The following is a 14,308-nucleotide window of genomic DNA, read 5'->3' as shown; positions in this document are numbered from 1 at the left end:
TATTTCTATTTTTAAATTAATATTTGATTGCTACATAACAATAAGACAAACAAGATAAGTACCTTATAATCTCACTGTACACATGATTTAATGGAGCACTGTCATCCCTGTATATTTAGCACATACTATTGTTTTTCAGTAGTGAAAATTTGATTTAGCTATTTTGTGCTCTTCATTGAAAACATATTATTTTAACACAGTATTGCCATCACTCATTGCCTATGAGCGCTAAGTAGAGTCACATTTTTTTACCTCATTGTAGGATGGCAATAAAAAGATATGTAATAAAAATAATTCATTCCGTTGTCCATCAAAATATTAAACAGCAACAAGTAGTTCTAGTATTATATGATATGATTTTATTGAGAACTAGTACATTTTAAATGGATTATTTATTATCTGGTATGATTATACCTGGTTTTAGTATTTGAACCCACTCTCTTTTATTACCTTTTATTATTTTAAAGAACTACTGTCTCACACTCAACATGTGGATTTAAGCACGTCCATGCATTGTGTATGTATGATCTATGTTCTATGTGTGTATGTGTACATTGTGACTTTGGTATGTTGTGTGATGCAGTGGCTTGGAGCCTAAGACAAATTTCCCTGCAGGACGATAAAGTATTATCTTATCTTAATATGTAGCCCACTGATTTAAATCCCACTGCGTACATGTAAGCATTAGAAACAATCAGATCTCGAGGGGAGTTATTAAAATCATAGATGCTTCACTTCACATCTTAGTTATGAATTGATTTTAATTATTCAGTTTTGATTAGTGTTTCTACTCTGAGTTTTGCCCTGTAGACATAATAAATGGAGGTAAAGATCTGTAAAGTGTTTTACATTTATTCAAAAATCAGGTCATGTAGGAACGTGAGAGTCTCTCAGCACATTTGCTGTTCAGGGATTCTGGAGAAACAAGCACAATGTCTGGCGGCAATGAAGGTAAGTTACTTTGTTCTTTTATCAAAGTATCAAACAAACATTTACAGTATATTATCTTTCTTTACATGTATACTTCCTGTGCATGGCACTAACCTTTGCCCATCTCTACATGTTTAGTGTGGGAGTCAGCTGGAAGTGGGACGAGGGATGTGCTGGATGACAATAAAGACAAAAGTGGATTCTCTGAACATGAACTCCTTGACATCATGTATAATGCATGTAACACCTCCAACACAGGTACACAGGCTTATGTCGATTTGACCAAAACAGATTGAAATAATCATATGATCTGTGAATCATTGCTCCTGTGTCCCTCCCGTCCTCAGGAGAGGTGTTGGCCTCCACCATCGTGCAGTACCTGCAGACCATGACGGATCAGAGTCCGGAGCAGGACAGACTGGCCGCCCTGCGACGGCTGCTCGACCCTGACTTTCTGGACCCTCATGTGAGCAGAGAGTCTTTCCACTCCACCATGAGGGAGTGGATTGCACAGTGCAGCCAGGACAGGTGAGAGTAAACTGCACATCATCATTGTGGATGTCATGTAGCATGTAGTTTTTCAAGTGACTACCTTGACATTGCTTGAATGTAGTCATCTAAATGTACTTCACTGTGCTCAAATATCTGCAAATCCAAATCATTACAAAGCATCTGCAGTGTCCCATTTTTTTTACAACAATCATGTTAAATTACATAATGTTGTGAAATGCAATCAACCTATACATTTCTTAAAGGGGTAGATATTTTCATCAATCTGAAAAATAACGGAAATAATTATATATTTTTTTCTTTTAGCACTTTCCTCAACAAAGTGCTTTACAGGGAAAAATAGAGCAAGCAATAAAGGTAAAGTGGAAAAATACAAACAAAACAAATAAATAGAGCAGAAAACACAAGAAGGATAAAAAAATAATGTTATGAAAACATAAAAATTGTAAATATGAAATGGTAAAGCCAGAAGCAGAATCATATTAAATATTTAAAATGTTTACAAATGTTTACATCAAATGTGGAATACAAGTTATTCCCCAATGTGGCTGCTTGTGTTACACAGCAATTTAGAATGAAGATTTTAAACAAATGTTAAAAGAAAGTTCATCACTCCAATTAAACAAAGGGGGAATGTTTATTATTCACTTTGTGGGTGTAAAACACGAGACTTATTCAAGCTTAGTGCTCCTCTTCAGCAGCGGTGGAAGTTGAACTGTAATTAAATACAATTTTGTACTCTTACTTTGCTTCAGTATTTCCACGTTATGCTACTTTATACTTTACATTTCAAAAGTTAATGTTGCACTTCTTACTTAAATTACTAGATAATATTCAGATAAAGATTTTCCATGTAAAACATATCATGATCTTATCAAATCTGATGGATTGTTTAGATTAAACTACTTAACAGTATATTAAGTTGTTAGAATTAGCTCCACCTTGACAGCATTAAATGTTCCTTACATGTATGTGCATCATTGAAAATAGTCAAATAACATGTATGATAAATATTACACTCTGAATAATGCCTTTTTGCATGACAAGTTACTTTTGATATTTTAAGTACATTTTGTTAGCAATACTTCTGTGCTTTTACTATAGTCAAATTTTGAATGTAGGACTTTTACTTGTGGTGGAGTATTTTAATATTGCGTTTTTGTTACTTTTACTGAAGTAAATGATCGTAATGCTTCTTCCACTGCTGCTATTCAGGCAGCAACAACGTCGATCATTCGTAGAAATGAAAGAAGGGACCTGCAACAAACTCCTGTGTTGATTACATTCCCGAAAACCATTATATTTGAGGATGTTTTTTGTTTTTACAAACACAGTGGGACATGTCTGGTAAAATGTATTTGTTTCCAACTAGTGATGTTGATTAAATCTTTTATTTATCAGCATTTTTTCTATGAGATGTGGGAACTAATCCACTGACTCTTGGTGTGTTTCAGTTCCGATGTGGAGGGCAGTCATGTATCTTGGCCTGACTCTTCTAAAGAGCCTGTAAATGGTAGGCTATTACTGTTTTGTTCAGACTTCTGAGAAATGTCTTAATCAAATCAGATGGCGATTCACTAAACCCGATTTCCTCTCAGGACTGGATTCCTCAGCTTCTCAAAGCAAAGCTGCCTCCTCAGAAAGCCACCAGTGTTCCTGGTTAGTTATTTCACTCCTTTAACCTCTGCATGTGTTTACCTCCTGTAATCAATGTGTTGTCGTACTTAACCACCAACTGTTTGTTTGGCCTCAGTGATGGAAAAGACCTGTTGGACACAGTGGCCGAACTGAAGCACGCTCACCGCAAGCTGAGCGAGCAGAACAGCAGCCTGCTGAGGACGGTGGCTCAGTGTGAAGACGTAAACCTGCAGCTCACTCTGGAGGTCACTGAGCTGCGAGCGAAGCTGGCCAGGTGAAGAATGAACTACTTTCTTCTTCATTTAACTCCAGTCATAGTGCTGCAATGTAGGATTATACTGTAACTCTAAAGCCTTGTTTATACTTACACGCTCACAAAAGTACATCATTGTCTCATTTAAATTCGTTTTTTTCGATATCACTTCAGTGTACACGTCCAACACAAAACTGAACACAAAATATAAACTGCAATCTGTAACAAAGTAATACACATTTAATGATCAAAAAGGAGAAGGGAGAACAAAGATCAACATCATGCATATAGCGAGCAAGCAGTTTCAATGCAACCTGACTCAGATCACATACAAGTGACACGTCTCTATCATGTCACCTCACACACATCTTTAAGCTGCCAGTAGTCGCAGTTAACAAGAACGTTATCAGAGTTGGAAGCTTGAATCAAAAAAGTGAAAATGCTTGTTCAAAACTAGTCGGTGCAAATAAAGATTGACTGTGAAAACCATGTTTAAGCATGAGTAAACTAATAAATACGTGTTAATTTAACATGAGTGAAGCATGAGACCAATTTGCTTAATGATCGATCAAAGAGTGGCCATTTTATGTTTCACATTTTTTATTTTTTACAACACCAAACCGTTCTTAGAGATATGAACTACAAAACTTCACCAGCTGAAACTACCGGCAGAATAATTGTAAAATCAATCGAATCAGCATTTTCTACTATGAAAATAAAAATCATCACAGCAAACTCACAAATAAACACTCAGATCGGTGTCTGCCTGGTCGTCACATCTTTTGTCCTCAGATTTTTTAGAACTTAAACATTGAAACGGACCTTTAAAACTTGTATTTGAGTACCCACTCATAAATCATTCATCATATTTTATGTTATTTGTTTTATTTCATTCTTCCTTCATTGGTAACATTCAATCATTCATGGAGTGACTCATGCATCTTTCAGACAATATTAGTTTACGGAACCAGACCAAAAGAATAACAGTCGAACATGTTGAATAGAAGAAGAAGAAGAAGAAGAAGAAAAAGAAGAAGAAGAAAGGCACTTTATTAATCCCCGAGGGGAAATTCAATTTTTTGTAGTACTATGTAGAGATACAATGTGGCTCAACCCTCACTCTTCCATTAGCTTAAATTTGGCAAAACCAGGATACAATCTCTGTTCTTGTTAATTTTTTGTCTGTTTTGGACGTGAGTAAGGGTTAATAAAACAATAAGTTCTGATGTTTGTTTGGTGTGTGCAGTGCTCAGCGGTCAGCAGTGAGAGCCAGATCCCTGACAGAAGAACTGGAGGAGACCCGTCGGGCGTTTAAAGAGGCCCAGGAGAGAGCCAGCCGCACCCAGACCAGCTGCACCAAATTGGTACAGTTGCCCAGTGAAGCTACCTTCTATGTTTGATTCATTTTCCACGGCAACTATTTACATGTAAATCTTTTATCATCTTCAGAGCAATGAGGTTGAATGCCTGAAGGTTCACACAAGGAGGCTGGAAGACAAGGTAATGTCGATCTTAAATGTGAGTCCAAATGTGTGCACGTTCAAGGTCCCTAGGTTCAATTAGAGTCAAATAGACCATAAAGCAGGGTATGCTTTAGGACGTGGCTACCTTGTGATTGACAGGTCACTACCACGGCATTGTGTGGTCTGGGAGTTGTCCGAGTTTTCGTCTTACAACGTTAACCCTTTCACAGTGTGTTTTCAGTTCATGAATGTTAATTGTAACATTTTGGTCGCCTAAAAATGTCTTATTCAGAGTTCGGTTGTACTCGTGTCACGTCTCGTTGCAAAAATACAAGATGGCGACGGAAAAAATGCCGAACTCGAGGCTTCAAAACAACAGTCCACAAACCAATGGGGGACGTCACGGTGACTGCGTCCACTTCTTATATACAGTCTATGATTGTTATTCTACAATACATGGTTGCACAACAAAATGCAAGTAGCCCCTTATGCTACACAAAAAAACTAAATACAAAACCATTTTTATGGTGGAGTACGGAGAGTGACAATGAGTTGAGGAGCCTCGCAGCCTGATGAAAGAAGCTGCTCTGCAGTCTGGTGGTAAGGCAGCGGGTATTTCTGTATTCACTTATAATAACAATCATAGCCTGTTATGGCAAAAACAAGCACTTTTAGTGGCTGTAAATGACGGTGCCAGCTTGCCCCAATAGCACCATATTGCAGCCAGTGAACAGCTGCCGTCTACAGCGCTCTCCCTCAATACTAAACCAATTTCAGAAATTGTTGTCACTATTAGTCAGTTAGACACAAAAACATGGGGAAATAGGTTGAAAAATACTGAAGCTACACTTTAAGTTTCCTTAAAGCTCTTTGGTTTTGCTGACGTTGAGCAGTAGGTTGTTCTCTGTGTACCACTCTACAAGATTGTTGATTTCCTCCCGATATGAATTCTCTTCGTTGCTTATATCTGCCAGATGATGGATTTACAAAACTGAAGTTCCTATCTTTGTGTCCACACAGAATGAAAAACTCACCTTTGAAAGGACGTGTTCTGAAGACAGCATCAACAAACTGAGGACGGTCAACGCTGAGTTGAGGGTAGGAACAGATGAGTAACACTCTTGTGTTTGTCTCTGCGTTATGTGTTTGAACCGGGAGTTAAACATCTAAATGTTCACAGGCTGAATTTGAGGAAACCCTGCTTATGTTGACTCTGAGAGACAGAGAAATCGCAAAGGTTGGTCTATCTGGAGATTTTCATCTGGAAATAAATTGTCTGTCCACATTTCTGTCTCTTAAATTTACTTTCAAATGTTCCCGTGTAGAAAGACATTCTTATGGATAAGATGAAGAACTCTCATGTGGAGAGTCACAACATGATTGAGGTACGTTTTTTTCACAAACACTTTGAATTTGAAAGAAGTTTTGGTGAGATGGAATCAAGTGAATCTTATTTGACATCTCATAATATAGAGTAGAGTAGGTACTTCATGTTAAATCATGAAGAGAGACCAATTTCAAACGTGAAACAAACACTGATATCAAGAATTTTAATGTGATGACTGAAGTATTACAACAATGACCAAACTTATCAGCATCATAATGTCAGAATATGTAACAAGAAAACTGCAAATTTGAAGTATGTTATATCTTGAAAGTGGTTATATTTGATTAAATGTTATTTACCACATTAACTATAATGTTCTGGTGTTGCAGGGTCTGCAGTCAGAGCTGGTGAGGTTACAGGAACATTCACACCAAGTTCTTTTGAGGTACTTCAGGACTCAATGAAGTGTATATTTAATTAAATATAAGTTTTAATATAGTATACAGTGAGTGAGTGTTTTTCTTCTGTCTGTTCCTGGCAGGTATGACAGACACTGTATCAGTGCTCAGAGTCTCTACGGTCGAGATCCTCCAAACCACCGCTCTCTGCAGAGTGAGATGCAGGATATGCAGCAGGTAGGAAGCGCTCGCTGGCTGCAGGTTCATCTTTTCATGGTGCTGACAGTTTGTCTCACGTTGAGCGTTAACTTCTCCGCCTTCTTCGTCTGCAGCAGCATCACAGAGCTCTGGACGACATAAGCCTCCCGTCCCTGCACACACACAGCGATGATATTCACAGCATCATCAACAGGATCAAGTCTGCAGAAATAGCTCATCTTCTGAACAACAAGTATCCTGAGAGGGTGAGGAGAGTCAACAGAGGGTGATAATTATTACATACAGTAACATGTATGTGTATAAATCTATCTTATCTCTCTTGTGTCTTCGCTCACACGCAGGACTCTGCTCCTGTAGAAACACAAGAGAGGCCTTTTCCTCACCGCCCGCAGCAACAGGCAAGCATCAAGCAGCAGCTTGTCAATGTGTATGTGAGTTTTTTTACCTCCTCTTTCTCCTGTTATGGTAACAGACTGGTTGATGTTAGTCTCTGTTCTAAGAAGCTTTCTCCGGCTAATAAAAGGGGTGTCTGGTTTTGACAGTGTATTTATGGGCATCTCCATTACGCAACCCATAGGAGTTCCTATCTTCTGTGTGTTGGACTCTATCTGGGATAAGTGCAGTTTTAGTACCCTTTGGTAACTACAGACATAACAATGTTTAAAGGAGATGTTTATAAAGCTGCGGTGGTGGTTTTCAGGCTGCAGGAGCTGGAGCTGCACAATCGTGTGTGGGAGGAGAAAGGGGAGAAGGTGGAGGAGCGGTGGGAGAAGGAGAAGGAGCAAAAGCAAAGCCAGACTGGGAGCCCGACTCAGATCCAGGAGGCCAAGAAGGTGGCTGTGGTGAACTGGTGGAAAGCCCGCAGCGTAGAGGGGGCTAAAGCCCGGACAAAAGACCCACAGTCGGGCCAGGAGATCTCTGAGACGCAAGTGAAGCTCCAACAAGCAGAGCAGACGATCACTGATATGAGGGAGCAGGTTTGCCTCTTGCAAGCCTCTCTAAGATCTGCACAGGAGCGTGTCGCCGAGCAAAAGAACAGCGGTCTCCATATCGATAAGGGAACCAACACTGACAGAGAGGAACCACACAGAGCTGTGGAGAAGGTTGTGAAGGAGCAGAGGGATGCAGCAGTGGCCACGGAGATTACAGGTGGAGCCTCTCTAAGATCTGCACAGGAGCGTGTCGCCGAGCAAAAGAACAGCAGTCTTCATATCGACAAGGGAACCAACACTGAGAGAGAGGAACCACACAGAGCTGTGGAGAAAGTTGTGAAGGAGCAGAGGGATGCAGCAGTGGCCACGGAGATTACAGGTGGAGCCTCTCTAAGATCTGCACAGGAGCGTGTCGCCGAGCAAAAGAACAGCAGTCTTCATATCGACAAGGGAACCAACACTGAGAGAGAGGAACCACACAGAGCTGTGGAGAAAGTTGTGAAGGAGCAGAGGGATGCAGCAGTGGCCACGGAGATCACAGGTGGAGCCTCCTCAGAGCAGGAGCAAACCCAGCTCCGGGTGACCGCAGACGGCCTCCTGGAGACCCTCAAAAGGATGGAGGCGATGGTCAACAGCGCCCTGGAGACCGCCGAGCTGGTGAGAGAGAGCGAGCAGAGGGTGAGCCAGGTGAGGGTGAGGATGGAGAGCATCACTCAGAGGGTGGAGGAGGCTCTGGACCGAGCAGCCGACACAGGCGAGCAGCTGAACGTTCTGGAGGTCAGGATCGCAGAAAAAGATCCAACTCAGGTTTGTCGGTGTTAAAAAACAGTTTTTGCTTTTCAGTGGAGTAACAGTCAAAGTAGAGTGTAGTTTATTTAATGAGCCTGATTTCAAAAGTTCACAATGGTTAAAGCAACAAGTGTGTTGCTCTACTAAAATTTATGTCTGGACAGGTTTGATTATATCTTTATTTAGCTACACTACATAAAATAATGCAGAAAAGTTAGTTAGCAAATTATAAAAACATGTCATTTTATATTAAATATTATTGTCATGTGTGTCCAGAATTGTCCAGTGTCAGTATTAAAAACATGAATACCAGGGAACTGAGATTTTATCTTATAATGTAATCCAGATTTCATCTCAAACTGCTCCATGGAGATGTTTTTATAGCTCATAACACTCCTGTGGGAAGAAAAACTGCCAGAATAAATCTCGCTCTTATAAGAGGTTTCAAGTTGAGGTTATGACATTACTTGCACTCTTGTCACTAAAATAGAGGCAGTATGAGAGTGGTGTATCCAAAACTTTTACTTAAGTAAAAGTAGCTATACTACAGTGTAGAAATACTCAGTTACAATTAACAGCCCTTTATTCATTAGCATACAAATATACTTACTGCCAAAAGTAAAAGTACTTATTATGCAGAATGGTTCATCTCAAAATCATATATATTATATTACTGGATTATAATTATTTATGCTTAATGTGTCCATCAATTTGATGTTGCAGCTGTTAAGGTGGAGCTAATTCTAATTACTTGATAAACTTTATCTGCTTGTTAGCGTGTGAGCAACAAAGTTTTATCTATTCTTAACCTATAATAATACATCATAATGGAATTGTTGATTATATTTTGTATTATTAATCTAAATCTGCAAAGTAACTAGTAACTCAAGTTATCAAATAGATGTAGTGGAGTTAAAAAGTACAATATTTGACTCTGAATTGTTGTAGAGTAGAAGTATAAAGTAATATAAACTAGAAATACTCAAGAAAGTACCTCAATGTTATACTTCTACTTAGTTATATCCTATTCATTCATTCATTTGTATAATTTGTAATGACCCCAGGAGGTAAAACGTTGCAGTATTTCTAAGTAAATAGCAAAGATTAGATAAATGTCCAAAAAATAAACATCATTTTGACGTAGCAGAATTTAGATTTTCTTATTTCCTGCTCTGGTGATCATCTTACGACCACTCAGAGGCAACTGATGACCCCTTGTGGGGGTCCAGATCCCTAGGTTGGGTAACTGTTGTAAGGAAGTGTGAAAAAATCGAGGTTTGGAAATGTATGGCTTTGGGAGAGTTTTTCATGTTCAAACGCAGCCATTGGACTCTCAACCAAAAGCAAATAAGACTTAGAACCTTACATTTATAGTTTTAGTAGTAAAATTACTTGTTCTAGTATTAATGTAATAATAGTGATTTCATGTTTTTTATATAACATAAACTGCAGCTCTACGACAGTCAAACACATGAAGTTGATTTGTTGTCTCTCTTAACGTCTCTTATGTAAAGCATTGATCAAACTGTTCCCTCTGTTTGCACTTTCCTGAAGTCTCCAGGTCAAAGTCTGGCGGCTGATCCTGGAACAGACGTCACAGGCTTCATGGCTGAGTCTGATGTAGAGCCTGAAGACGGAGACGGTCCTCCTCCATCTCCTGTGATCCCAGAAGTCAGTGAGCCTCCACAGCTACCCATGAATGGTATGATGGCTGCATTACAATATTGTGTTAATGGGGCGTACACTGTCAGACACAGATGAATTAAAGCTTCCTTCTCTAATGGTAAACTCCCTGAGGAGGTCTGAAAATAGACACAAGCAGATATTTACATTGCACACAACAGCTGGTACAGTGAGGAGGAAGAGAAAGAGCTCTAAGGGAGTGTATGTTATCTATCAAAGGGGGCCTTGGGGGAAATTAGGGGAGGCCAGCATTTTTTTATTTTTATGTAAACACAGTGAGGGTAAGTATTTTTAGCTACACCCCATTTTTAATTGACAACATGCTTATATTTTGTTTTTTTGCGAGTTATTATTTCCAGTTCAGCCCACTTTACATTTACGTCTGAATTGTTCTGAAGTGCTTTGAGCACGTTTATATAAAGACGTTGAGAAATCTAAGATCTGTAGCTCACAAAGTACACAACGCAGGCTTTTAGGTGCATTACAGTAGGGATTTAACAAAAGCGGAACCATTTAAATGTGAATAAAAGAATACGCTTTCTTCAAAAGAACTAGAAAAGCTTGTAACCCATTTATTATGACTGACAATAAATATATAGTTTTGAGGAATTCTTATTCGCTGTATTGATGAGAGTTAATTGAGTAAAGTGAGACCATTTATGTTTGTACAATAAATAAGAAGCTACAGCTAGTAGACGGTTAGACTGGAAACAGGGGAAATGGCTAGCCTGGCTTTGTCCAAAGCTTAAAGACCAGCCTACCAGCACCTCTAAAGCTCATTAGTCTAATCACCACATTATATCTTGTTTGTGTAATAATCAGTGCAAAAAACATACAAATATAAACCCCTGTACAACCACAACTTGTTTTTACACTTGTACGGATCAATCAAATGATTAATTTGATTAATCAAATGAGATAAAACGTGTCATGTGACCTTTATGTGAGGTGCTGGTAGGTGGACTTAGTTACCTTCAGACAGAGACAGGCTAGCTGTTTCCCTCTGATTCCAGTCTTTATGCTAAGCTAAGCTAACCGGCGGTTGGCTGCAGCTTCATATGTAGCGTACAAACGTGAGAGTGGTATCGATCTTCTCATCTCTTAACAAGAGAGACAATAAGTGCATTTCTCGAAAGGTCAAACTATTCCTTTGCAACATTTCAACATCAAATGGGACTTTTCTTTTAAAAACTTTGGAAACAACATTGAAATGTTTTATTTCTAGCTACAAAAAGAAGGAAAACACAAAATCTTCAGTGTCTTTTTACAAACCCTTTGCGATGCCTTAATCTGCTCATGTCGTGATGTGCACTGATCATTTTGCCATTTCGTCACATATTTTCCAATACTACTAATACTAGTAGGCTACTAATGCAAGTCTTATTTATATAATTGTTTATTTGTGATGTAGAGGAAAGATTGGAGCATGTTGAGGTTGCTGAGAACCAGTGGGTGGCCTCAGAGGGGGAAGTCATAGTTTAAATGAACAGACAGTAGTCGTCCCCATGTCTGCTTGTTTGTTTATTTTATGTCTAAAGTTTACATTGTCCAGTGCCAGGTTGGCGTGGGCTTTGCTTACCAAATGAGGCTGCTTCCACGTCACAAAACGCTGCAGCAGGTTGACATTTTATGATGACATTGCTGCCATAAAAGTTAATGTGATATGATACATTCCAGTCATTGTTGTTAATGTGACGAAGGTTTCATCATATTTGGAGCTCTCTACACACAGCAAGCTATAGATGTTAACATATATTAACATCAGTGTGATGTAAAATGTACCAGATTTCACCAAAAGGTTTCATCTTCAATTCCTGGATGTGTTAATGTCAAGCATTAAAAAAACAAGCAAGACAAGAAGCAGACAAAACAACACCAAACCACATTATTGTGTGTAGGATATAGCATAAATGATAAGAAAGCTAATAAGAGCTGATATGAAACAGATATATACAAGGGAATAATATGATAATAATGAATTTACAACAACAGACGAGACAAAACATCGCAAAGGACTACAAAAATGAAACAGGACATGCAAATATAAAGGACACATGACACACAAACCTAAACAAAGTATCATGTTAACAGTGCCATATTTAGCATCTTAGTTGCTAATTAGCTAATTTTTTTTAATGTTTTAGCCAATGTGGCCTTTTAAATGTCTGTCTGTTTAAATGTCTGTGCTGCAGTATCCGCACTGTTCCGCATTTTTGATGCCATCTGGACTACAATGGAGCACTCGTCCTCCATTAAGGTTTTTAAAACTACTTTACATTCCCTCTATATCCACCTTACACTAATAAAACATTAATATGGGATATTAAATCACCTTTAGGCACAGCACTGTAACATAACAAAGGGATAAAAACTTGTTTTTAGGTTTTGTGTTGCTGTTTAAAAGAAGTCACAGTCAGGTTGTGTGATGAATGAAGATCCATTGGAGACTGAATGTAAATAATTTAGAAAAGCAGTGTGTCTCTAATACTGTGTCTGTGTGTGTGTGTGTGTGTGTGTGTGTGTGTGTGTGTGTGTGTGTGTGTGTGTGTGTGTGTGCATGTGTGTGTGTGTGCGTGCGCGTGCGCGTGCGTGCGTGTGTGTGGTGGCTGTAAACAGTGTGCTTTTTCATGGGCAATCTATAACTGAGACAAAGATGGAAATACCTAATTCTACCGTAGCTGGAATGCAAATGATTTGTGGTGAGATTGAACGATTACAGAGAAAAAGACTGTGATCTGGAGAGAAAAGCAAAAGTTTCTGAAGCGAAAAAGAGGTTAAATTAGGACAAAAGTGTGTAGGTTAACACAGCAGTTAAAACACTGCAGGAATCTAGTCATACTTTACTTCTTCATCACTTCCATCTCGTCATGCGCCACGGCAGGTTTTTCCTCAATGATTTGTGTTAGATAGATAGATAGATAGATAGATAGATAGATAGATAGATAGATAGATAGATCGTGTTACAGCAGCAGGTTATCCAGGCATTGCACAGGAACAGCAGTAAATACACAGTAAATATACATATCAACACTAGAGTTAAATATTTATAGAATACACAAAAATATATTAGAATACACTATAAATATATAAGAATTTTTGTTTTTAAATAAAAATTAAATGAGGTAGTATACCAAGGTAGGTAATGATTTATGAAGTGAAATCTGCATTAACTCAAGTAGTTTTTGTGCTTCCCAAGTGTCAAAATTATTGGAAATGGCACCATCAAATAAGCAACATAAAAGCAGTTAAGTGTTGTTTTTAATTCATCTGTATCCTCTCATATTTGAATAACACTGGTTCATTTAATTACCTTTTACTTTATTCAGTTACCTTTTTAAAGTGCCATGTTGCTGCTCAGCTCCGATGGCGCTCTGCATAAAGTCACTGATGTTTAGCTCTTTGCTTGGTATCACAATATTACCGACCTTTTCCTGAGAGCGCCTGAAGCAGACGACACAATAGCCTTTACTTGGGCCAAGAGCTTTCAATCAGAGGATCAAGCACCTCCTGTACTCAAAACGGTTGCCAGGTTATTGTTGCCCCTAGTTATAGAGGTGGACAGGGTGGGGGTGAAGGTACTTCCTGAAACAAGAGTTACAGTAGTTCTACCAATCAGATGAATATCACGTCACCAGCATCAACCTCACAGGACAGACAACTCAATTTGTTTCTTCCCCATTCTGTTTCTCTCACAAACACGCTCTCTGACTTTCCATTTTTTAAACCGTCTCATGACATTTGCATTGCACATGCTTTCCTGTTAAATGCAAATCAACTGTTTTCACTGTGTGTCTGTGCTCTGGCTCCAACAGGTGGCACAGGACGAGGCGGCTGCAGCAGCAAGGTAAGACTCCCTCCTGCTCTACTACAGAGAAATATAGATATTATTTTGTACATAGAGGCAGGACTGCCTCTGTGTAATGTAATGTGTTGTGTGTTTGTGTATTTTTTTAATGTTTTTTGAACTGGCTCATTGGATAATGTTTTTAAGAGGATACTGATTACCACTCTCCTTCAAGCTTGCCAATGTAAAGATAAAGTGCAGTTTGACTCAGTTTGGAAATAACATCATTTTGAGGTGCTTGTACTTTGTACTACTATTTTAGTTTTTACATTTTATGCGACTCTATACTCCACTACAATTCAGAGGTGAATATTATACTTTA

General features: G+C 38.7%; 1 protein-coding gene across 2 annotated transcripts in view; it reads left to right on the top strand.

Moving 5' to 3' along the window:
- Positions 1-14,308, top strand: part of mrvi1 (murine retrovirus integration site 1 homolog) — a 43,128-nt gene that overhangs the window by 2,389 nt on the left and 26,431 nt on the right. For both annotated transcript variants that reach the window (XM_074617139.1, XM_074617146.1), the window contains 18 exons: positions 867-951; positions 1,069-1,188; positions 1,278-1,458; positions 2,895-2,953; positions 3,039-3,099; positions 3,194-3,352; positions 4,578-4,695; positions 4,781-4,831; positions 5,815-5,892; positions 5,975-6,031; positions 6,120-6,179; positions 6,511-6,566; positions 6,663-6,756; positions 6,852-6,983; positions 7,080-7,165; positions 7,439-8,477; positions 10,014-10,161; positions 13,955-13,986. In XM_074617139.1, coding sequence (XP_074473240.1) covers positions 933-951; positions 1,069-1,188; positions 1,278-1,458; positions 2,895-2,953; positions 3,039-3,099; positions 3,194-3,352; positions 4,578-4,695; positions 4,781-4,831; positions 5,815-5,892; positions 5,975-6,031; positions 6,120-6,179; positions 6,511-6,566; positions 6,663-6,756; positions 6,852-6,983; positions 7,080-7,165; positions 7,439-8,477; positions 10,014-10,161; positions 13,955-13,986 — 2,550 coding nt within the window. In that variant the 5' untranslated portion in view covers positions 867-932. The remainder of the gene's footprint in view (positions 1-866; positions 952-1,068; positions 1,189-1,277; positions 1,459-2,894; positions 2,954-3,038; positions 3,100-3,193; positions 3,353-4,577; positions 4,696-4,780; positions 4,832-5,814; positions 5,893-5,974; positions 6,032-6,119; positions 6,180-6,510; positions 6,567-6,662; positions 6,757-6,851; positions 6,984-7,079; positions 7,166-7,438; positions 8,478-10,013; positions 10,162-13,954; positions 13,987-14,308) is intronic.

The sequence above is a fragment of the Sebastes fasciatus genome, chromosome 2 (assembly GCF_043250625.1).
Source record: "Sebastes fasciatus isolate fSebFas1 chromosome 2, fSebFas1.pri, whole genome shotgun sequence".
Lineage (NCBI taxonomy): Eukaryota > Metazoa > Chordata > Actinopteri > Perciformes > Sebastidae > Sebastes > Sebastes fasciatus.
Note: the sequence above shows the minus strand (reverse complement) of the source record. Positions and strands in the feature narration are given on the sequence as shown.